Here is a 22,680-nt window from a genome sequence, read left to right on the forward strand (position 1 = left end):
CCAGAAGCTGGCCGAGCGCGTCTACCCTGAGGCACAGTGTGGCTTTCGTGCAGAGAGATCGACTATTGACATGCTGTTCTCCCTTCGTCAGATACAGGAGAAATGCCGTGAACAACAGATGCCCCTCTACATTGCTTCATTGATCTCACCAAAGCCTTTGACCTCGTCAGCAGACGTGGACTCTTCAGACTACTAGAAAAGATCGGATGTCCACCAAAGCTACTAAGTATCATCACCTCATTCCATGACAACATGAAAGGCACAATTCAACATGGTGGCTCCTCATCAGAGCCCTTTCCTATCCTGAGTGGTGTGAAACAGGGCTGTGTTCTCGCACCCACACTTTTTGGGATTTTCTTCTCCCTGCTGCTTTCACATGCGTTCAAATCCTCTGAAGAAGGAATTTTCCTCCACACAAGATCAGGGGGCAGGTTGTTCAACCTTGCCCGTCTAAGAGCGAAGTCCAAAGTACGGAAAGTCCTCATCAGAGAACTCCTCTTTGCTGACGATGCTGCTTTAACATCTCACACTGAAGAATGCCTGCAGAGTCTCATCGACAGGTTTGCGTCTGCCTGCAATGAATTTGGCCTAACCATCAGCCTCAAGAAAACGAACATCATGGGGCAGGATGTCAGAAATGCTCCATCTATCAATATTGGCGACCACGCTCTGGAAGTGGTTCAAGAGTTCACCTACCTAGGCTCAACTATCACCAGTAACCTGTCTCTAGATGCAGAAATCAACAAGCGCATGGGTAAGGCTTCCACTGCTATGTCCAGACTGGCCAAGAGAGTGTGGGAAAATGGCGCACTGACACGGAACACAAAAGTCCGAGTGTATCAGGCCTGTGTCCTCAGTACCTTGCTCTACGGCAGCGAGGCCTGGACAACGTATGCCAGCCAAGAGCGACGTCTCAATTCATTCCATCTTCGCTGCCTTCGGAGAATACTTGGCATCAGGTGGCAGGACTATATCTCCAACACAGAAGTCCTTGAAGCGGCCAACATCCCCAGCTTATACACACTACTGAGTCAGCGGCGCTTGAGATGGCTTGGCCATGTGAGCCGCATGGAAGATGGCAGGATCCCCAAAGACACATTGTACAGCGAGCTCGCCACTGGTATCAGACCCACCGGCCGTCCATGTCTCCGTTATAAAGACGTCTGCAAACGCGACATGAAATCGTGTGACATTGATCACAAGTCGTGGGAGTCAGTTGCCAGCATTCGCCAGAGCTGGCGGGCAGCCATAAAGACAGGGCTAAATTGTGGCGAGTCGAAGAGACTTAGTAGTTGGCAGGAAAAAAGACAGAGGCGCAAGGGGAGAGCCAACTGTGCAACAGCCCCAACAAACAAATTTCTCTGCAGCACCTGTGGAAGAGCCTGTCACTCCAGAATTGGCCTTTATAGCCACTCCAGGCGCTGCTTCACAAACCACTGACCACCTCCAGGCGCGTATCCATTGTCTCTCGAGATAAGGAGGCCCAAAAGAAAGAAAGAAAAGAATAAGCTGCTCTGGTGAACTATGTTTCAGGGGCTACCAGGGTATGAACATAAACTACTGGGTTTGTTTCTGTAAGAGCTGGTGCTTTGTAACAACCAGGAAGCCAATTTGAATGTGTCTCTGACTGGAATAGTAGATATCCAGTCAAAAACAGCTAATTATTACAGCTTGTGCATTTCTCAATGAGTCTCTAGGTTGGTTTAAAATTCCAAAATACAGATGGGGTAGTTCCATAATTTGCATAATTGGAGCAGCTCAGGATGCAGTGACCCAAAATGGTAGGTCTACATGGAGAAATATTGTGCTCAATTAGCAATATCTCTTAACACACAGGCCAATGATGCTGACTTTTGTTTTAAGTTTAGGAAGCATTTTGCATTGCAAATATTGATTCACTCCTTAAAATTCATCACCACCTTCTCAAGGGCAATTAGGAATGGACAATAAATGCAGGCCTAGCCAGTGACACCCACATCCCATGAACGAATAAAAAAAATTCACACAGCACTTCCTGATCATTGATTAAGATTGCATGAGTGGGCCAGCTGCCAGTTGCAAAATCTACAGCAAATATACCAGTCATTTACCCTAGTTACTAAGGTAATTTCTTCCTGGCGAGGAGATTTTCTTATTCATTCATGGGATTTAAGCATTGCTGGCAAGGCCAGCATTTATTGCCAACCTCTAATTGCCCTTGAGAAGGTGGTGGTGTGCTGCCTTCTTGAACCGCTGCAGGAGTTGAGTTTTTGCTGCTTTAGTTTTGATATATGTTAATGACCTGAACTTGGGTTTACAGGGCATAATTTCCAAGTTTGCTGATGGACTGCAGTGGTTCAAGAAGGAACCATCACCTTCCCAAGAGCAATTAGGAATGGGCAACAAAAGCTCGTCAATGATGCTCACATCCCATTAAAGAATGAAAGAAAATGACATAAATCTCAGAAATGTAGTGGACAATGAGGATGATAGTAACAGACTTCAGAAGGACACAGACTGTAATGTGCAGAGACATGGCAGATGAAATTTAAGGCAGAGAAGTATGAAGTAAAATATTTTGGGTGGATGAAAGAGAAGAGGCAATATAAATTAAATGGTACACTTTTGAAGGGGGTGCAGGAACAGAGACTTGGGGGTGCACGCACACAAATCTTTGAAGGTAACAAAACAAGTTGAGAAGGTGGTTAAAAAAAGCACACAGGATCCTTGGCTTTACTAATAGAGGAAAAGAATATAAAAGCAAGGAAGTTATGCTAAACCTTTATAAAACACTGATTTGTCCTCAGCTTGAAGACTGTGTTCAATTCTGGGCATCATACTTTAAGAAGAATGTCAAGGCCTTAGAGAGGGTGCAGAAAAGATTTACTAAAATAGACCTGATAGAGGTGTTCAGAATCAAGAATGGTTATGTTTCCAGTCACAGATGTAACCAGAGGACACAAATTTAAGGTAATTGACAAAAGCATTTGCTCAAAACCTATTACATTTCGAACTCTTCTAAAGTTCTGATGAAAGGTTGCAGACCTGAAATGTTAACTCTGTCTCTCTCGCTCCATAGATGCTGCCAGACCTGCTGAGTATTTCCAGTATTTTCTGTTTTTATTCTTGCTCCTACTTCTTAATGTACATTAACAAAGTGGTTATGATTTCTCCTCAAATTACCAACAGAGGAACTCGTGCATCATGATTTGTCCCCAAAAGCTTTTCTATTGTCTGCACAAAACATATACCCGATACGTAACTAATAATTCACATAAAGCTTATTTTCTCAATGGTGGTATATGTTAATAGATTACCCTTTCTTAAAATTTTCTATTGCTGTCTAGCTCCCCACAACAAAGACAACTAGCAAGTCCACGCAGTCCACCATGACCTTCTGGCTCGGGTGACAATAAATCTTTTAGCACATATGCAATCAGAACAAAATGGAAATAATACGGAGCTGCTCGATTTGCAAAGTTACTGACCTTTTCAAAGTGAGATGATATTCGAAAAGGAAACTTGCCATTTTTCTTAGAGACTTGCAGTTCAATCACTACCACTGCACCAGCTCCATTTTCATTCTGATAGAAAATGTAAGAAATTGTGTCAGTAAAAACTTGCTTGCTGTATCTCTGGTTGAGAAAAATAGAATATCCCATGACAAAGCTAAATGTTAAATATTGGTTCAACTTACTACCTTTAGGCTGAAGTGCATACAAACCTGGATGGATTACTTTTAATGTTGTTTGAGTCTTTTCCTGTTGATATTCACAATATGTAGCATGTCCAATCAGAGAAACAAATTTTGCCCTTTATTAATGATAGCCCCCTCATGCATAGTTAAAAAAAACTTCAAAGAAATGTTGGCCATTTTATATAAAACAAGACAAAAATAAACAGAGACTTATATCTGCTCCATAAAAAGGTGTAAAAGAAAAAGTATAGATGTGTGCATGGGCTCTCTTTGGTTTAGTGTTAGGGAGAACCTCCAGCTTTCACAATCTGGCAGGTCACGTTGTAGCTTGTAAATTTTAGCTAGTCGGGTGAAATTTTATAATTTCTGTATTCTTATTCTTCAAAATAGATTTTTTGTAACTGAACAAAAGGCCAATGGGAGGAATGATTCTGTCAGCACAATGTGGGTGTGGAATGAGATCCAGGAAATTAGGTATTGACGGCATTTGTGTGAAAAGGTCGAATGTAGCTGCGTGCATTCCCTACTGCCCAAACATACCTTATAAAATGTTCCTTGTGCTGAATGGCATGACTAACTTAGAACAGACCCTTAGGGCTGGATTTTCAAATCGGGGACAGGACCCCGATGCCCAGATAAATTTCCGGGTCTCGATCCCGCACTGTGGCAGCGTCACTAATGATTTTCAAATTCAAAGTAGGTAACTGGTCCAGAGGCATGTTCAGGGCCCAATCAGCAACCTGGAGGCTAGTCATAGATCCGAGGGCCCTTCGAAAAGGTGTGTGGCAGCCATCACTGGGCTTGCTGTTCGTTGAGGACTTTTTTTTTTAAAAAGGGACTTTCATGGGATGTGGACGTCAGTGGCTAGGCCAGCATTTGTTGCCCAGTGCTGCCTGTGCTCCCACTATGCGACGGTGGTGGAGGGAGTGAAAGTTTAAGCTGGTGGAAGGGGTGCTGATCAAGCAGGCTGCTTTGTCCTGGATGGCGTTGAGCTTCCTGAGTGTTGTTGGAGCCAAACTCATCCAGGCAAGTGGAGAATATTCCATCACATTCCTGACTTGTGACTTGTATATGGTGGACGGGCTTTGGGGACTTAGGAGATGGGATGCTAGCCACAGAATTCCCAGCCTCTGACCTGCTCTTGTGGCCACAGTTTTTGGTGCTGGTCCAGTTTAGTTTCAGATCAATAGTAACCTCCAGGATGTCGATAGTGGGGGATTCAGTGATTGTAATTGCCCTGGATTACTCTCACCTCATCTCTTGAGTTCAGCTCTTTGGTCCATGTTTGGACCAAGGCTGTAATGAGGTTAGGAGCAAAGTGGCCCTGGCAGAAACCAAACTGAGCATCGGTGAGCAGGTTATGGCTGTTTAAGTGGTGCTTGATAGCACTATTGATGACACCTTCCATCACTTTGCTGATGATCGAAAGTAAATGGTGGTAATGTCATTGGACTAGTAATCCAGAAGCCCAGGCTAATGCCCCGGGGCCATGAGTTCAAATCCCACCATGGCAGCTGGTAGAATTTAAATGCAATTAAATTAATAAAAATCTGAAATTGAAAGCTAGTTTCAGTAATGGTGCCATAAAGCTATGTTGTAAAAACCCACCTGGTTCACTAATGGCCTTTAGGGAAGGAAATTTGCTGTCCTTACCTGGTCTGGCCTACATGTGACTCCAGACCCACAGCAATGTGGCTGACTCTTAACTGCCCTCTGAAATGGCCTAGCAAGCCACTCAGTTGTCAGGGCAACTAGGGATGGGCAACAAATGCTGGCACTGCCAGTGACGCCCACATCCCTTGAAAGAATAAAGAAAACTGATGGGGCAGTAATTGGCCAGATTGGATCTGTCCTGCTTTTTGTGCACATGACATACCTTGGGCAATTTTCCACATTGTCAGGTAGAAGCCAGTGTTGTAGCTGTACTGGAACAGCTTGGCTAGAGGTGTAGCTAGTCCTGCAGCACAAGTCTTCAGTATTACAGCCGGTATGTTGTCAGGACCCTCCAGTGCCTTCAGCCGTTTCTTGCCATCACGTGGAGTGAATCGGATTGGCTAAAGACTAGCATCCGTGATGCTGGGAACCTCAGTAGAAGGCAGAAATGGGTCAAAATTCGGCACTTCTGGCTGAAGATTGCAAATGCTTCAGCCTTTTCTTTTGCACTGATATTTGTGGAGTCTCCTCCTTCTGTTAGTTGTTTCATTGTTCACCACCATTCATGATAGGATGTGGCAGGATTGCAGAGCTTTGATCTGGTCCACTGGTTGTGGGATTGCTTAGCTCTATCTATTGCATGATGCCTCTGCTGTTGTAGGGAGAATGGGCCGGTGCAGGCGTCCACGTGTGGCGACAAGGTTTTCCGATGCATCTCTTGAGGCATTGACAGAGGTAGCCACCGTGAGGCGAGAAATTCTCGTTCTGGCGTCCAATAGAAGAAAGGCACCTCAGGAGACCAAAAGGCCCTGGATAGAGGTTGATACGGAGGTCAGCAGTAGAGGAGTGACACAGAGGATGACAGGCCTTTTATTCTGTATGCAACAGCATGTACACGAGATGAGCAGAATGAGTGCCCATTGGTCTCCCTAACTTTGTCAGAGCAAGTGCCCAGTTGCATCACTGCGACATCAGCTTCCCTCACATGTGGGGCATAACTGAGAAGGGGGCATCACTGAGGAGCGCAACAGGTCATGTTGTCATGTGGGAATAAAAGTGAGGGAGGGGAGCTTACTCAAACATATTTCTGTCCTCATTCAACAGACGCGAGATGGTTCGAACGGGCGGTACTAACTTTCACAACCTGACACTGATGGAGGAGATGGTGCTTGATGTTGTGCGGTACCATCGTAGCAGGCCATCGGCGATTACAAGACTGGAAGCTGTGAAGGGCAGGGTAATTTAAGTTCTCCACCTTCAGGTGAAGGACACGGAGAAGACTGCTGCCCAATGCGATTTGTGGCTTTTCAACCGCTGTTATCTATGCGGTTGATTGTGCTGATGCACCCGAGTTGCCAGAGTTCTCATCACCACCTTCTTGTGTTTCCCACAGAGGTGGAGCAGCGTTGTCCTGCACAGACATTACCGACCTCCTCAGGAAGTGGGGTGGTGGTGTGGGGGAAGACGCCACAAAGCCTGCACACAGTCACATCATAGCTCTGTACCATTCACCAGCAGATACACGCACTTCAGTTGGGCCTGAATCAAGATTAGAAGGGAGAGCAACAAGTGAGGAGGAGAGTGAGGAAGAGTCAGCTGTGGGCAGTCCTTTTTGGAGGACTAAGGACAGATACACTCATGCTTCGCTGGATGAAGATGCTGGACCTCAGGTGTCACGCACAAGGAGGGTCTTTCTACAGCATCAGTGGCAAATGAATTCCCTGAGGCACTGCAGAGCCATGGAAAGACAATGGAGGAATCCATGCAGCACATGTGCTCCGTCATGGCTCAGGGACTTGAGTGCTTGAGCCCCTCCATTAAGAGTGGCCACCCTCTTGGACAGCCATATGCAGCACCACTCTGTGGATGCAGGAGCAGTGAGCTGACACACAAAGAATAAAATGCTCTGCAATATGGACTCCTCAGTGTTGCCGAGAGGGGATGCCAGCTGAGACTTAGTCGATAGCCTCATTCAGCATACAAGGCTAAGGTAGTCGAGGGGGCTAATGAGGGGGGGGGCAACCCCTCAGATGCCACCAGCACCATCCTTCACCTCCTTGGCCTCTCTGACCAAGGAATCATCCATGCTGCAAGATCCTGTGACAGAGGCTGCCCCTGCAATGATGCAGGCATAGCAGCCTGTGGAGGAGTCCCCAGAGGCACCTCCGCGACGAGGCTGGAAGCCTCGGGCATCTCAGCCAGATGCTAACACAATGGAACAGGCTGCCTCACCCAAATCCTCAGACACAGGGGGAGCACCTCGAGGGACTGGACGTGAGCACGAGGCGCCACGGCGTTAGTTTCACTTGATGGGTCACCTGGGTGACGTTCTCTCTTTGTTTTGTCTTTGATTCATCTTTTGTGAGAACGAAAACCTTTGATGATCTCTATCAGACTTGTGGGTTTTTAAAGCTCATTGAGAAAAGTGAAATGAAGGTTAAAGTTGGGGAGGGTGGTGGTGGAAAAGAGGGGTGTGCTGGGCTTGTAGCGGTTACATGATCAGTAATCTGGGGCAATGGTGGCTATAGAGACCCCATTCTCAAAGTCTCTAGCGGCAATGGGATTCTTCAGATGTGTATGTTCCAAGCATATTTTCTCTCTCTGATGGAAGGTGAGTTAGTCATCTGTCATAGGAATGAGAGGCGTTCACATGAAATGTTGCTGAATTAGCATGGCCCTTGCCAGGCCAGGCCAGCCTGCCAATCGCCCAGGATGTCCTTGGAGGTCTTTCTCCATTACCTGGGCACTGGGCTCCTCTGCTGTGCCACCTTCATCCTCCTCTTCCTCCTTCTCATTCTCCTCTGAGGTAGAGTGGCTTTCAAGGTCCTCTTCTTCATTCAGCTCCAGTCCTCTTTGTCTCGTCATGTTGTGTAGCACGCAGCAGACGACCACAATATGAGACACCCTAGTTGGCTCGTACTGGAGAGCATCACCTGACTGGTCAAGGCAATGGAAGCACATCTTCAAAATGCCAATGGTCTGTTCAATGCAGGTACATACAGTAGATAGTTTTAGTTGCAATGCCTCTCTGCATCCGTATCTGGGTACTGGATGGGCGCCAGGAGCCATTTTTTTAAAAATGGGATGACCCTCATCTCCCAGCAGCCATGCATGGAGTCTAAGGTGTGGTACCTGGGACTCTTGCAGGATGAAGGAATCAGGACAGCTGTTCAGGAATCGAGCGCAGACCTTCAAGATGCACTTCTTGTGGTCACAGACCAGCTCAACATCCAGTGAGAGAAAGCCTTTTCTGTTCAGGAATCTGGCTGGATGGTCTGTTGGTGCCTTGATGGCTATGTGGGTGCAATCGATGACCCCCCTGGACCTGCGGGAATTAATCGGTGGATGCAAACCCCAATGCCCTGTCCCTGCACTGCTCATCTGTCCCAAAATGGATGTATTTCCCCACCCTCTGGAATAGGGCATCATGACCTGCCTGATGGTGCCATGAGCTGTCAACTGTGAAGTACTACCCAGGTCCACAGTTGATCCCTGGAATGACCCAGATGCATACAAATTCAGGGCTACAGTGACCTTGATGGCTGCAGGTAGGGGACTTCCATGGGGGCTATTTGCGCTCAGGTCATTGTGGACTGGAACGCAAATGTCCAAGACCAACAGCCTAGACAGGTATAGCGTCCTAAGGCACCAGCGCTCTGTCATTTGCAGATAGCTGACTCCAGTAATACACCTAATGTCTTGGATAGCGCCTTCTTCCCCTTGCTGCCCCTTTCTGTGTTCCTCTGGGCTCCTCCAGATCAGAAGGATGCCTCTGCTGAAGATTCGCCTCACTACTCTATTCAATGTCAGAGTAGCATGCTCCCATTTCCACTTCCACAGCTGGCACTCGTTTGTTCACCAGGGCTTCATTTGTCAATCTCTGCTGCCCAAGTGATGCCAGCAGCCTGATGCCTCTCTCACGACTCCTACCCCTCACTGTTTACAAATACAAGCCCCTCAGTACCAGAAATGGCAGCACTGTGCCATTGGTTGTGCAACTGAGCTTTGTTCTCCTTGTTTTAAATGAGTTGACCAGTGTATCCATGAACCCTCATGGCTTCCTGCTGTCTTCAACCCAGCTGAACTGTGACATGTCCCACACACTGCGTGTTGCCCGTGCCTGCCAATTGAAAATTTGAGACTGCTTCTCTGAGGTCTGTTAATGAGCACAATGAGCTCAACAAGCACTTAGCTACAGGAGCATGTGTACCACTGCCCCCGACGCCTGCCTTCCCATTTGAAGATTGCTTCATGTTCTGGAGATGGCAGGACCCAGAGTCGACCTCTGAGATTGCGATTTTCAAATCACACCTGCACCCGCTCCTGTCCCCAGTGGCATTTGAAAATTCAGTCTTTAGATACTGATTTAACGAGCATTAAGTGTCATTCCAATAAAAAATCTCTGATATTAATAAAATGCCACTGAAATTACAGCAGTGGATGGTTTGCAAGTGTGCACTTTGTGGGAATGTGATTTCATTAGCAGCAATTAAAAACTACAATACAGAATCTTTAACACTTTTAAAGCAGCCAAGGGATCACTAAACCATTCTGAATGTCAAAACATTTCAGAAACATAGCTATGGAATGTGAATTTGTTGGCAACAATGTTTGAACTCCAACAAGGAAAATGCCAATTTACTGATAAAGCCCTACAAATTCTGGCAACTTTGATGGAGTAATGAGTGTCCATTTTTGGTAGGGGAGGGAGATCACCAGCATGCCAAAAAAGCAGCAGCATAAGGCAAATGACAGACCTGTTGAATCCTGTCTCAACATCTCAGATGACCTGCTCAGAGATCCAGAAGAAGTTGTAAAATTTAAAGAGCGTAAGGCAAGGCAAGGCATCAGTACGTAAATTGTGATGTTCGATCCTAGGGCGTTAACGAGCATCACAGGAAGTTCTTAAGCTTTTGTCCATCTGGGGGGCAGTGACTTGAAAGTTCAGCATTCTATATTTTTGCTGTGTTTTTATTTACCAACTTATACATTATTTTTTGTTGCTTTGTAGGTGCTTTTTAAAGTTTATCATGGAATTCCTCCAATGACACTTCAAAACAACCTTGCCCCAACTTCCAGAAAACAATTAAAGCAATCATTGTGATTAGAAAAAACAACCCATGCCCTAAGCAGCGCTGAAGTGTAGGCTGGATGCTTTAGTAAAATCCTGAACTTAATTTGTTCATTAACTGTGTCTCACCTGCTCCACAGTAGTGCAAAAACAGGTATGATGTTTGTATTGCAAATAATTTTTTATGTCAATTAAATTTAATAAACCCCACTTTTGTATGATGGTTGCATAGTTTTGAGATAAATGTTCTGCCCCTTGATTCCTAAAGGCTGCAAATGATGGCACAAACCAGTAATTAAAACTCAAATTATATAGGAATATAGCAATAAAATTTGAAGATTTTGCCTTGCTATGCACTATTATAGCAGAGCACTTGGAGAACAGTGGTAGAATCAGACAGAGTCAGCATGGATCTACGAAAGGGAAATCATGTTCGACAAATCTACTAGAATTCTTCGAGGATCTAACTAGGAGAGTTGATGAGGGGGAGCCAGTGGATGTGGTTTATTTGGACTTTCAGAAAGCTTTCAATAAAGTCCCACATAAGATGTTAGTGTGTAAAATTAAAGCGCATGGGTTTGGGGGTAGTGTATTGCGATAGACAGAAAATTGGTTGGCAGACAGGAAACAAAGAGTAGGAATAAACGGGTCTTTTTCCGAATGGCAGGCAGTGACTAGTGGGGTACCGCAGGGATCGGTGCTAGGACCCCAGCTATTAACAATATATATTAATGATTTAGATGAGGGATCTAAATGTAATATCTCCAAATTTGCAGATGACACAAAACTGGGTGGGAGAGTGAGTTGTGAGGAGGATGCAGAGAGACTTCGGGGTGATTTGGACAAATTGAGTGTGTGGGCAAATGCATGGCAGATGCAGTATAATGTGGATAAATGTGAAGTTATCCACTTTGGTAGCAAAAACAGGAAGGAAGATTATTATCTGAACAGCTGTAAACTGAGAGAGGAGAATATGCGACGAGACCTGGGTGTTCTCGTACACCAGTCGCTGAAGGTAAACATGCAGGTACAACAGGCAGTAAAGACGGCAAGTGGTATGTTAGTTTAGTTTAGTTTAGAGATACAGCACTGAAACAGGCCCTTCGGCACACCGAGTCTGTGCCGACCATCAACCACCCATTTATACTAATCCTACACTAATCCCACATTCCTACCACATCCCCACCTGTCCCTATATTTCCCTACCACCTACCTATACTAGGGGCAATTTATAATGGCCAATTAACCTATCAACCTGCAAGTCTTTGGCATGTGGGAGGAAACCGGAGCACCCGGAGGAAACCCACGCAGACACAGGGAGAACTTGCAAACTCCACACAGGCAGTACCCAGAATTGAACCCGGGTCGCTGGAGCTGTGAGGCTGCAGTGCTAACCACTGCGCCACTGTGCCGCCCACTGTTGGCCTTTATAGCGAGAGGATTCAAGTACAGGAGCAGGGATGTCTTGCTGCAACTATACAGAGCCTTGGTGAGACCACACCTGGAATATTGTGTGCAATTTTGGTCTCCTTAGCGGAGGAAGGATGTTCTTGTTCTAGAGGGAGTGCAGCGAAGGTTTACCAGACTGATTCCTGGGATGGCAGGACTGACGTATGAGGAGAGATTGAGTTGGTTAGGATTATATTCGCTGGAGTTCAGAAGAATGAGGGGGGCGGGGGGGATCTCATAGAAACCCTATAAAATTCTAACAGGACTTGACAGGGTAGATGCAGGAAGGATGTTCCCAATGGTGGGGAGTCCAGAACCAGGGGTCATAGTCTAAGGATGCAGGATAAACCTTTCAGGAATGAGATGAGGAGAAATTTCTTCACCAAGAGAGTGGTGAGCCTGTGGAATTCGCTACCACAGAAAGCAGTTGAGGCCAAAACATTGTATGTTTTCAAGAAGGAGTTAGATATAGCTCTTGGGTCTAACAGGATTAAAGGATATGGGGGAAAGTGGGAACAGGTTACAAAGTTGGATGATCAGCCATGATCATAATGAATGGCGGAGCAGGCTCAATGGGCCGAATGGCCTATTCCTGCTTCTATGTTTCTATCTGCAACCAAGAAGTCAGGCAAGCATCCTACTCCCTAGACTATGCCATTACTGCTTCGATTGCACTGCCCAAGAGGACCATTACCTCTTACTTGCTTTCCTTCTTTGGTGTAGTTCCCTTTATCTGCTCTGTGCTTTCACACTGCAATGCTGTGATTTAGAACTCACCAACAGAGGGTTACATGTTGTAACCTATGTTTAATCATGCAGGACCATGCATTGGCGTTCCAACATATTGCACCACCAGTCTCAAGTGTTTTCAGTTAAATATATGCCACAATATGGCAGCTCACATCAGACATTCGCAATCAAGTGGCGGGGAGTGAATGCCAGCCATGATCATGCTCAATGTTTTTCAGATTATTGTAAAATGGAAAGCATATGCCTTCCCACTGTAGCTTTGATGCTATACAGACTATAAAGTACATAATATCTCCATAAATTTGTCTATCACTCCCAGCCAATAAAATATCTGTTAAAAAAAAAGCGATCAAAGAAAACGGAAAACAAATATAAGTGAAATGAATTGATGGGTAGCAAACCTTTGCCAATATAGAATACTTCACCACCTCAAAATCTGGTGGAAAAGGAGGAATATTGTTGTCATATGCAGAAATGAATCTGTGGAGAAAAATACAAAATTACACTATTTATGCAGTACATAAACAATGAATATTTACTGATTAGTCTGCATAATTATTTAAATTAACACATACTGAATAATGAAGTAATGTAGTGCACTGGGATACAAACACATAGGAAGACAGAGTGATTTAATCTAGACTCACACCCACAATTCCCCAAAAATGAATTACTGATATCAGCTATGAAATCATTAGGAGACACTCTTTCCTCGCAATGAAGCAGGAAAAATCGTAGAAAGAGTCTGCCTCCATACTACTCTTGGGCACTACTTAGAGTGGCTGGTTATACTGTAGCACCAACAGAGACTGATGGACATTTGAAAGGATATCATCTGCTTGTCCTTGGATAGGGATGGTGCACTATGCAAGCAGAAAAAGGGGCTATAAGAATAAATAATTAACTTAAAATTACAGTTATCACAATTATATTCTCAACATTGGTATATAATAATGCGCCAAAATTAATAAAATCTAACATACCTAAAGTTTTCTGCATGACCTTGCATCTCTTCTTGAGGAATTTCAATATTTAGTTGCATCTTTGTTGCTGTTAATGTGAATTTTTAGAATAAACTGTTTATTATATTTACCAATGCATTTTCAACAACATTGTCATGAACATGCTTCCATTGTTAATATTTTTTGAGGACTTGTCTGTAAAAGACTGGAGAGTATTTGAGGAGATGCTGGATTTTTTTTTTTAAAAAAAGGTTAACTGAAAGGGCACTTGGGACTTCGTTTAAAAACAAACATTGGAAGTCACATGTCTTTCAGCTAAGTATTCTTCACCCAGAGAGTGGTGAACCTGTGGAATTCTCTATCACAGAAAGCAGTTGAGGCCAAATCATTAAAAAAATTCAAGAGTCAGATATAATTCTTAGGGCTAAAGGAATCAAGGGATACGGGGAGAGTGTGGGAACAGGGTACGGAGTTTGGACGATCAGCCATTGAATGGAAATGCAGGCTCGAAAGGCCGAATGGCCTACTCCTGCTCCTATTTTCTATGTTTTTAAGTAAACAGCAGAGGCCTGTCTGGCTATTGGAGTTATTTACAAAGAAGTCACATGTCTAGATTTATGTTGGTCAGGAGTTAATTTTGTTTTTGAACTGTTTGAATGGGCAGCTGAGTTGTAATCCTGCTGGGGGAGAGAGGCTACAAGTTCATCCTGTTCCACCTCTTGGAGAAAACCTGAGAATCCAGCATGAGAACTGGAGAAACTGATGCAGCATTTCTCCTGAGAAGCTTCTGCAAGACTTTCTCTTAACATCTCCTGAACGAACTGCTTCTGAAAAGATCCCCACGATCACTGCATATGTCTAGTGACACCCGTCTACGTGTACCTGGCCGCCAGACCAAAGAACCATCTGGAAAATTCCATATCTTATCCTTTTTCTTCAGAGATTATCAAGTATTTGGCCCAAGTACTTGTTTATTTTCTTTGTAAAGTTGATCGCTGGAGAGAAAGCTTCTTTATTTTTCCTTTAACCGGTGTGTGTGTGTGTGCGTGCGCATGTTGAAGGTTATTTAGAAGGGAGTATACTTATACTTTCATATTTCAATCTTTGAATCTTTATTGAATGTGTCTTGTTTGATAATAGATTAATAATTTTGTTGTTTATTAAAGAAACCTGGTTGGCTGATTTTTATTCTGAAACTAAATGTAGATAAGGTATATAACTGGCCGCACTAGAGAAAGACAGTGCATTATTCCATCCTCGATCATAACAACATAAAAGGAAGAAGTTACATTTATATAATGTTTTTCACATCCTCAGGACGTCTCAAAGTGCTTCGCAGCCAATTAATTGCTTTTGAAGTATAGTCACCATAGCGTAGGCAACCGTAGCATACTATTTTCACACAGCAAGGTCCCACACATAACAATGGGATATATGAGCAGCTGATCTGTTTTTGGAGGTTTTAAATGATTGATAAATGCTGACGAGGAAACTGAAAGAATTCTGCTGCTTTTCTTCAAATAGTGCCAAGATATCTTTTGTGTCCAACTGAACAGACAAACAAGCCTTGATTTAATGTTTCAACAAAAAGTCAGCACTTTCAACATTGCAAGTCTTGCTCAGTATTGCGCTGAAGTGACAGCTTAGATTGTGTGCTCAAGTCCCTGGAATGGGGCTTAAATTCACACTTTCTGACTCGGAGGCAAGACTGCTATCACTAGGCCAAACTGCCAGAAAAATAGGAAATAACAATTTCAATGTATTATCTGATACTGAAGAACAGATATTAATACTAAAAGGCAGAATGAAAAGCAAGCAGAAACAGTATAAAAGGATACATAGGCTACACTGAGAATCTGAATAGTATTTTGTTAGTGCACTTAACCTTACATCCCATATTATTTGACATTTGTTCACAAGGAAACGAGAATCTATATCAATGGCAACTGAAATCAGAGTGACAAACATTTTGTATGAAATACTGAATTAGATGCTTTGAATCATTATGCAGCCTATGTTATACATTTGTTCAATTATTCCGCAGGGCAGCTGATAGTTTAAAACTATTTTAATACTGAAGCTAAGGATATTCAGCCTCAGCTACTGGAGATCAAGGTTGAAGTTAAGGTGTACAACTCCAAATTGACGATTTCACCTATTCTCCATAACAAAAGGAGAAACAAACTATAAGCCTGATAAGAGCAGTTTTACTTTTGTTAAAGAGTATGTAATATACAGGTCCAAATAGTAATAGTTAAAACTGAAGTCTATCCTTTACACTAATTCACGTACATCATTAACAAGCCAGAAATATGATGGCATATTGTTAACTTGCCTGGGTGAGTGCTGCTTCAACACAACTCAAGGAGCTCGATAGTCTACAGGACAAAACAGCCTGACTGATGGGTACCCATCAGCCATCTTAAACATTCACTTCCTCCACCACTGGCGCAGCCACGTATACCATCTACAAGATTCACTGCAGCAACCCACCAAGACTTCAACAGCACCTCCCAAATCCTTGACTTCTACCACCTAGAAGGACAAGGACAGCAGGCTCATGGGAAAACCATCACCTCCAACTCACACACCATTCTGACTTGGAAATATATCGCTGTTCCTTGATCATGGTTGGTCAAAATCCTCAAACCCTCTCCTTAACAGTACTTTCACCTTATGCCCTCCAGCACTTCAAAAAAAAATCGACTTACCACCACCTTCTCAAGGGCAATTAGGGATGGGCATAAATGCAGACCTTGCCTGTGACACCCACATCTCGTGAATGAATAAAATGCAGGTAATGCAGTCCAAGGTTTCTGTATATCAATTGTTCATTTATACACAGGTGGAGGGCATTAATTGGGGTCTTACTCTGCGCACATAGAAAGAGACACTGAAAGTGTGTGAGAGTCGAGTTCGGAGGAATATGCTTGTAATGTTTCACGCTGTAAATAAATGGGGCTGAGTAAAGATTGGCTCCAGTATCATCCTTCACCAACTGGCTTTCTGTACCCCAAAGGCTGTGGAAGCTAAATCATGGGGCACATTCAAGTCAGAAATCGATAGATTTCTGGATACTAATGACATCAAGGGATATGGTGATAGTGGGGACAAATGGCACAGATGTAGATAATTAGCCATGATCTGTTTGAAAGGTGGAGCAGGCATGACGGGCCAAACGGCCTACTCCTGCTCCTGTTTCCTATGATAACATGGTAGCCTAAAGGTGAAGGTTGGAAACCAAGCATTTTTTTTCCTGATAAAAGACTACAATCCTTGTAGTCATTATATGAAATATGAGAAAGCAATTATAAATTGTTGGGTTATGAATACCCTCCGATGTTCTTTGAGTCTCAACCATGTGACGAGTGGAAGAATGAATTGGACATGTGAATGCGGGTTACGTCCCTATCAAAGAGGAAACATGGTATGGCTTTGGCATTATCGCTTCCTACCAGATGTAAAATCAGAAATAAAATATTTTGTACTGGATTCCCATCAGTTGGATACTAATGAAGGTTTGGATCTTCTATTAGAGTTCTGGGATGAAACTTCCAAGAAAGATGATCTATTAAATGCCTATGAAGGCATGTTCAGACTTTGATAGATTTCGGAAAACAGATGGTTATTCAACGGAAGAATATATCATGGACTTTAACAGACGGTATAAAAGATTGAGGAAATTCAACTTAGAGATCCCTGGTTCACTGCCAGCATTTAAATTGCTGGATTGTGCTAAGGTATCACTTATGAACAGGCTGCTGGTTCCAAAAGGGGTTCGGTTCTAGGAGAGAGATTCCCTGCTGGATCAGATGTCTGCTGCCTTGAAAAAATTTCTGGGGAAATGGTCATTTTCTGCAGCCTTGGTGGAACAAATGGGACATTCAGTGGTGACACTAAGAATAGAGGACTCAAATTGCCAGATTTCAAAATGGTCCGGATACTGGACGCATATGTCAGTACAATTCAAGAGTCACAAATAGGTGGAATGAGGATGAAAGCACCTTTAGTAGATCTGGTGATTACAGCTGGGAACAGAATTGGAACAGCAAAAATAGGCAAATGAATCCCAGGAATGCCCAAGGAACAGTTAATAGGTGCTTCAGGTGTGACTCAAAGTATCATAATGGTGTTACGATTACCTGGTTCATGGTTTGTATTAATATTTTAGAAGTCACTTTTAGTTTGGGGGGGGGGAATTAAATGTGTAGTTGTAAGAATTTCAAAAGGTTGCAGACCACCCAAGGTTTGAAGGTCAAAGATCTCTCCAGGAGTGCTGACAGAGATAGAGAGGTGAGAACCATAAAGCAGCAAGAGGAATGCTTAGTTTGAAGTTGGAACCGGAAAGTCTGGAAGAAGGTTCCAGAAAGTCTGGAAGAGGTTGCTCTGTCATTGTTAGGAATATCAATTATTCATGTGGGTATCAGGACTGAGAGATGTTTTGGGATTTGGAAGTAATTAGCTTAAATTGCTATCTGGGACATCCCATATGTACCACATGCAATGGCGATAGATGATGCAGGAATATGCCTTCTGATCAGGTGCTTTTTTTACAAATCATTGCACTTGCTGACAGTCAGGCAGTTGGTCACAGAAGGTAGTTGGATTTGGGAGCTGCTGGACTCTAGAGCAGAGTGGCCATCAGGAAAGAGAGCATTTCTGTTTTGAGTAAGGTCCAGGCTCAAGCTGGGAAGTCCAGATTTGTGAGGTGTTGAAGAGAACTGGAGAGTTGCCTAGCTGAAGTTAGAGGGAGAATCCCCAGGAGATCTCATACCTTGGAAGACAACTGAAAAATTAAAGGAAATCGAAGTGAATTCCGAGGAGCTGTGGTACACTTTGGATTGGTCTCAGGAGAAATGATCAAACTGCCAAGATCCTCTAACATATAAAGAAATTCTTGGGATGGAAATAACAGTCAAACAGGTGCGTTCTGTTGAGATTTAGAGTTTACAGTATGTTATATTTTAAACTTAAAATATGTGTCTTTACATAAAGGCATTTGACAAGCTGCTGCAAAGGTTACTAAATAAAATAAGAACCCATGGTATAGGGGATAACATAGCATGGATAGAGGATTGGTTAGCCAACAGGTAACAGTAGGCGTAATTGGGTCGTTTTTGGGTTGGCAAGCTATAACTAGTGGAGTGTCATTGACATCAGTGTTGGGGTCTCAAATATTTACAATCTATATCAATGACTTAGATGAAGGGACAGAATGTTAAGGTTGCTAAATTTGCTGATGACACAAATATAGGTAGGAGTGTAAGTTGTGAAAAGGACATAAGGAGTCTGCAAAGAGATTAGGTGAGTGGGCAAAAATTTGGCAGGTGGCGTATAATGTGGGAAAGTGTGAATCTGTCCACTTTGGCCGAAAAATAGAAAAGCAACATATTTTAAATGAAGAGAGATTGCAGAACTGAGATGCAGAGGGATCTGGGTGCCCTAGTACACGAAACACAAGACAGTATGCAGATACAGCAAGTGATTAAGGCGGCACATGCAATGTTGTTTATTGCAAGAGGAATGGAATATAAAAGATGTTTGTTACAGTTGTACAGGGCATTGGGGAGACCACATCTAGAATATGGTGTACAGTTTTGGTGTCCTTACTTAAGAAAGGATATAATTGCATTGGAAGCAGTTCAGAGAAGGTTCACTCGACTGATTCCTGGGATGAGAGGGTTATCTTATGAGGAAAGGTTGGACAGGTTGGGTCTGTATTCAGTGGAGTTTAGAAGGATGAGAGGTGATCTTATTGAAACATAAGATCCTGAAGGGACTTGACAGGCTTTCCAAGACAGCGGTGGAGGCAGGATCGTTGCATGTTTTTAAGGCAGAGGTAGACAGATTCTTGACAAACAAGGGAGTCAAAGGGTATCGGGGGTGGGCAGGAAAGGGGAGTTAAATCCACAAACAGATCAGCTATGATCTTATGGAATGATGGAGCAGGCTCGAGGGGCCGAATGGCCTACTGCTGCTCCTAGTTCATATGTATGGATCCAAACTGTAGGGTTGTTAGAAGTGTTTTGCTTTGTTTAACTCTTGTAAGTAAAGCTTTGTTTAAAACATGAAATCTTGTGGCATTAATTCTTTCAGCAATAACTGGGAATTCAGTCCTTAACGGGATCATTACAAGATGATAAACTGCCCAAAGCGGAGAGGCAGAGTCGCTGGAGCTGTGAGGCTGCGATGCTAACCACTGCGCCGCCCATTGAATCTAGATAATATTTTAACCACTCAGTAGTGAGGATCAAAGCAAGGTTAAGCAATATAAAAGTATAATTGTTTTAGGTTTGGTGATGACAACACATTGAAATCACTAAAGCGAATTGTAATTCATTGTAAAATAGCTGGAGTAAGCCACTTTATCAGTACTGATGTAATCTCTAGTGAGATACCTTTGCTGTTCAGTAAACCTTCGATGAAAGCGGCACAAATGAAACTTGACATGGAACATGATAGGACAATTGTTTTTGGAAAGTCAGTGGATCTGCAGTTTACCCAATCAAGAAAACTGATATTTCTGGTCAGTGTTGGAGAAGTATTAATGGCAACAGGTGATATCAGGGAAAAAAAAGCAAATTGTCATAAAGTTACAGAATTTGCTCACCCTTCTTGTCAAAGATTAATAACCCTGCTAAAGGATGCAGGTGTGGTTGATGAAGAGTATACAAGGGCTAATAAAAGAGATTGGTGAGAAGTGTGAAATCTTTAAAAAGTATTGGAGGACGCTGCCATTGTAAGCCTTCCATTGGTATGTCCCTTGAACGGGGCAGTTGTTATGGATCTAACGGTCTGAGACAAAGACAAATATTTTCATTCTATATATTTTTTAGACCTGGCAATCAGATTTAGTCTTTCTACAAAAATACATAGCAAGCACAAAATTGTGATTAGAGCCAAAGTCATGGAGAAATGAATAGGGACCAGACTTGGGGCACCAACTCAGTTTCTGACTGATAATGGAGGGGAATTTGCCAATGAAGAGTTTAGAGACATGTGAAAGCATGAACATTATGGTCTTGAATACTGCAGCTGAAAGTCCTTTCAGCAATGGACTCTAGAAGAAATCACACAGTAATCGACGAAATGTAGCATAAAATCTTGGCTGATCAACCGACCTGCAAGGTGACAACTGCCCTGGAATGGGCAGTTCATGTAAAGAATTTGCTTCTGACAGTTGGAAGGTATAGTCCCGATCAACTGGTCTATGGGCAAAATCTCAAATTGCCCTCTGTGATGTGCAATTGTTGTCCTGCTCCACAAGTTGTTCCATGTTTTCTGCACATTTGAATGCTTCACATGCAGGGAGACGAGCTTCCATCAAGGCTGAGGTCTCAAGTGAAAATTTGCAGAGCTCGGAGGCATTGTATAAGGCCTTCAGAGACAGAATTTAATTCAGGAGATTTGGTGTATTATAACAGAGAGGGTCACAGTGTCACAGAAATATGTTTTTCTCCTGTTTAAAACAGTTCGCCTTCAAGACTAAGCACAGTGTGCCAGCAGCTGCACATGTTTCCTAGGCCATAGTAGAAGAGAGCGAGAGGTCACACAGTATACAGTAATTTTTAACGGTGGATGAAGACTGGCTTCAACTGGTTTGAACTAGACTCCAGCGAAGCGTGCTTCACTGAAAGGAAGGATCCCTCTCTCTTAGCAGGAAAATCTACATTCATCTTCAGGCTCTGTATTGCCTAAAGAGAGAAAAAAATACCCTGGAAAAAAAAAACATTTGCCTTCAAGAGGGAGTCTCTGTCATTTGTTTGTGTTGGTTGGAATTCTCAGTAAAGTTTCTACTGAAAAAGTACCAATTTTAGAATCCAAATAGACCTGTGGCTATACTCCTTGTTAAAAGAACTGTGTGATGCCTGCTGCAACTAAAGTGCTTCGAATGACTATTAAAAGACTTTTGTCGAATTCGTCTGGAGATTTCCAAAGCCATCTGATTCTTCTAATCTGGGACACCTCACCAACCAGGACCGTAACTCACTGGGACTTACAACCCAGCTACTTATTTTATTCCTAAGAAATACTATTTTTAAAACCGGTTAACAGTTGATTTTTGAATGTATGTGTGTTTGCGCGCATTAGGGTTAAGAGAAATAAGTTATTAAGTCTTTAGATATAGGTTTATCTTAATAGTGTTATGATTTAGTTTATTAATAGATAGTTTTTTTTGTTGTTAACGATACCTGGCTTGTTCTGTTTTATTCTGGGGGTTACTAAAGTGTTTAATTTGGCAGTTTTCTGGTCAGGTGGGAAAACTTTAATAATATGCTGCAACCTATGCAATATTAAACTCCAGATAGCTCATTAGAGAAGGTTAAAGCTGCAGCCTATATTTACTCAGTTACACATTTATTGTGCAAAGTAAAAAGGGTTACAAACATGGAGCTCTTCAAACAAATCCCCCTCCCAGTCAGTGTCTGTTTTTAAGTGCTCAACTAAAACCCCAATTAACTCTCTTCACCTGCATATAAATCACACAATTAACAGATTCCCTTCTTTCTTTTACAAAACAACTTAGATTAACATGGTTAAAGAATATTTCAAAACTAAATTCCATATTGGGCACAAATTTTTTTTAAACATTCTGAGACACCCCTCATCTGGCACCTCCAACAATTTCTTTGTTTCACAAAGAGAAATGCGAGTGCAATCTGATAACTGATGACTTGCATCTACCCATTTGAGTTTGGAGATTTCCTTTCTCTCCAATATTTGTTTCAATCCAGCAAGGTCAATACGTAGTCTTTTCTCACTCTCACCTTTTGTACAGCGTACATTGTTCCACAAAGACTGATTATCCACGTAATATTCAATGGGTATCCTATCTTCAGGATGTCCTTTGTTCATAATTTCACCCAAAATATTTGACAAATAGAACCCCATGTCCACTGTCTCCACAAGACCCAGTGTTTCTGCAGTTACCGTGCTTTTAACAACCCGTTTTTATTTTCTTAGCCTCCCATGCTAAAGGACAAGATTTCCCATTTTCACCCATCAGAAATATTATGAAGCCAGCTGCACTCAAATACCCATTAGCAAGATTAGCATGTGAAGTGTCACTAAAAATTATTAGCTTCATGTTCTTTGGGTCACCCAAGGATGGGAACCTC

The 22,680-nt window shown here is 42.9% G+C and overlaps 1 protein-coding gene across 6 annotated transcripts in view; it reads right to left on the reverse strand.

Moving 5' to 3' along the window:
* The window catches only part of parp4 (poly (ADP-ribose) polymerase family, member 4), a 245,720-nt gene that overhangs the window by 196,206 nt on the left and 26,834 nt on the right, over positions 1-22,680 (reverse strand). For all 6 annotated transcript variants that reach the window (XM_068033698.1, XM_068033696.1, XM_068033697.1 and 3 more), the window contains 3 exons: positions 13,583-13,649; positions 13,001-13,079; positions 3,468-3,563 (listed from right to left, as the gene is read on the reverse strand). In XM_068033698.1, coding sequence (XP_067889799.1) covers positions 3,468-3,563; positions 13,001-13,079; positions 13,583-13,649 — 242 coding nt within the window. The remainder of the gene's footprint in view (positions 1-3,467; positions 3,564-13,000; positions 13,080-13,582; positions 13,650-22,680) is intronic.

This window comes from Heterodontus francisci, chromosome 6 (assembly GCF_036365525.1).
Source record: "Heterodontus francisci isolate sHetFra1 chromosome 6, sHetFra1.hap1, whole genome shotgun sequence".
NCBI classification, from domain to species: domain Eukaryota; kingdom Metazoa; phylum Chordata; class Chondrichthyes; order Heterodontiformes; family Heterodontidae; genus Heterodontus; species Heterodontus francisci.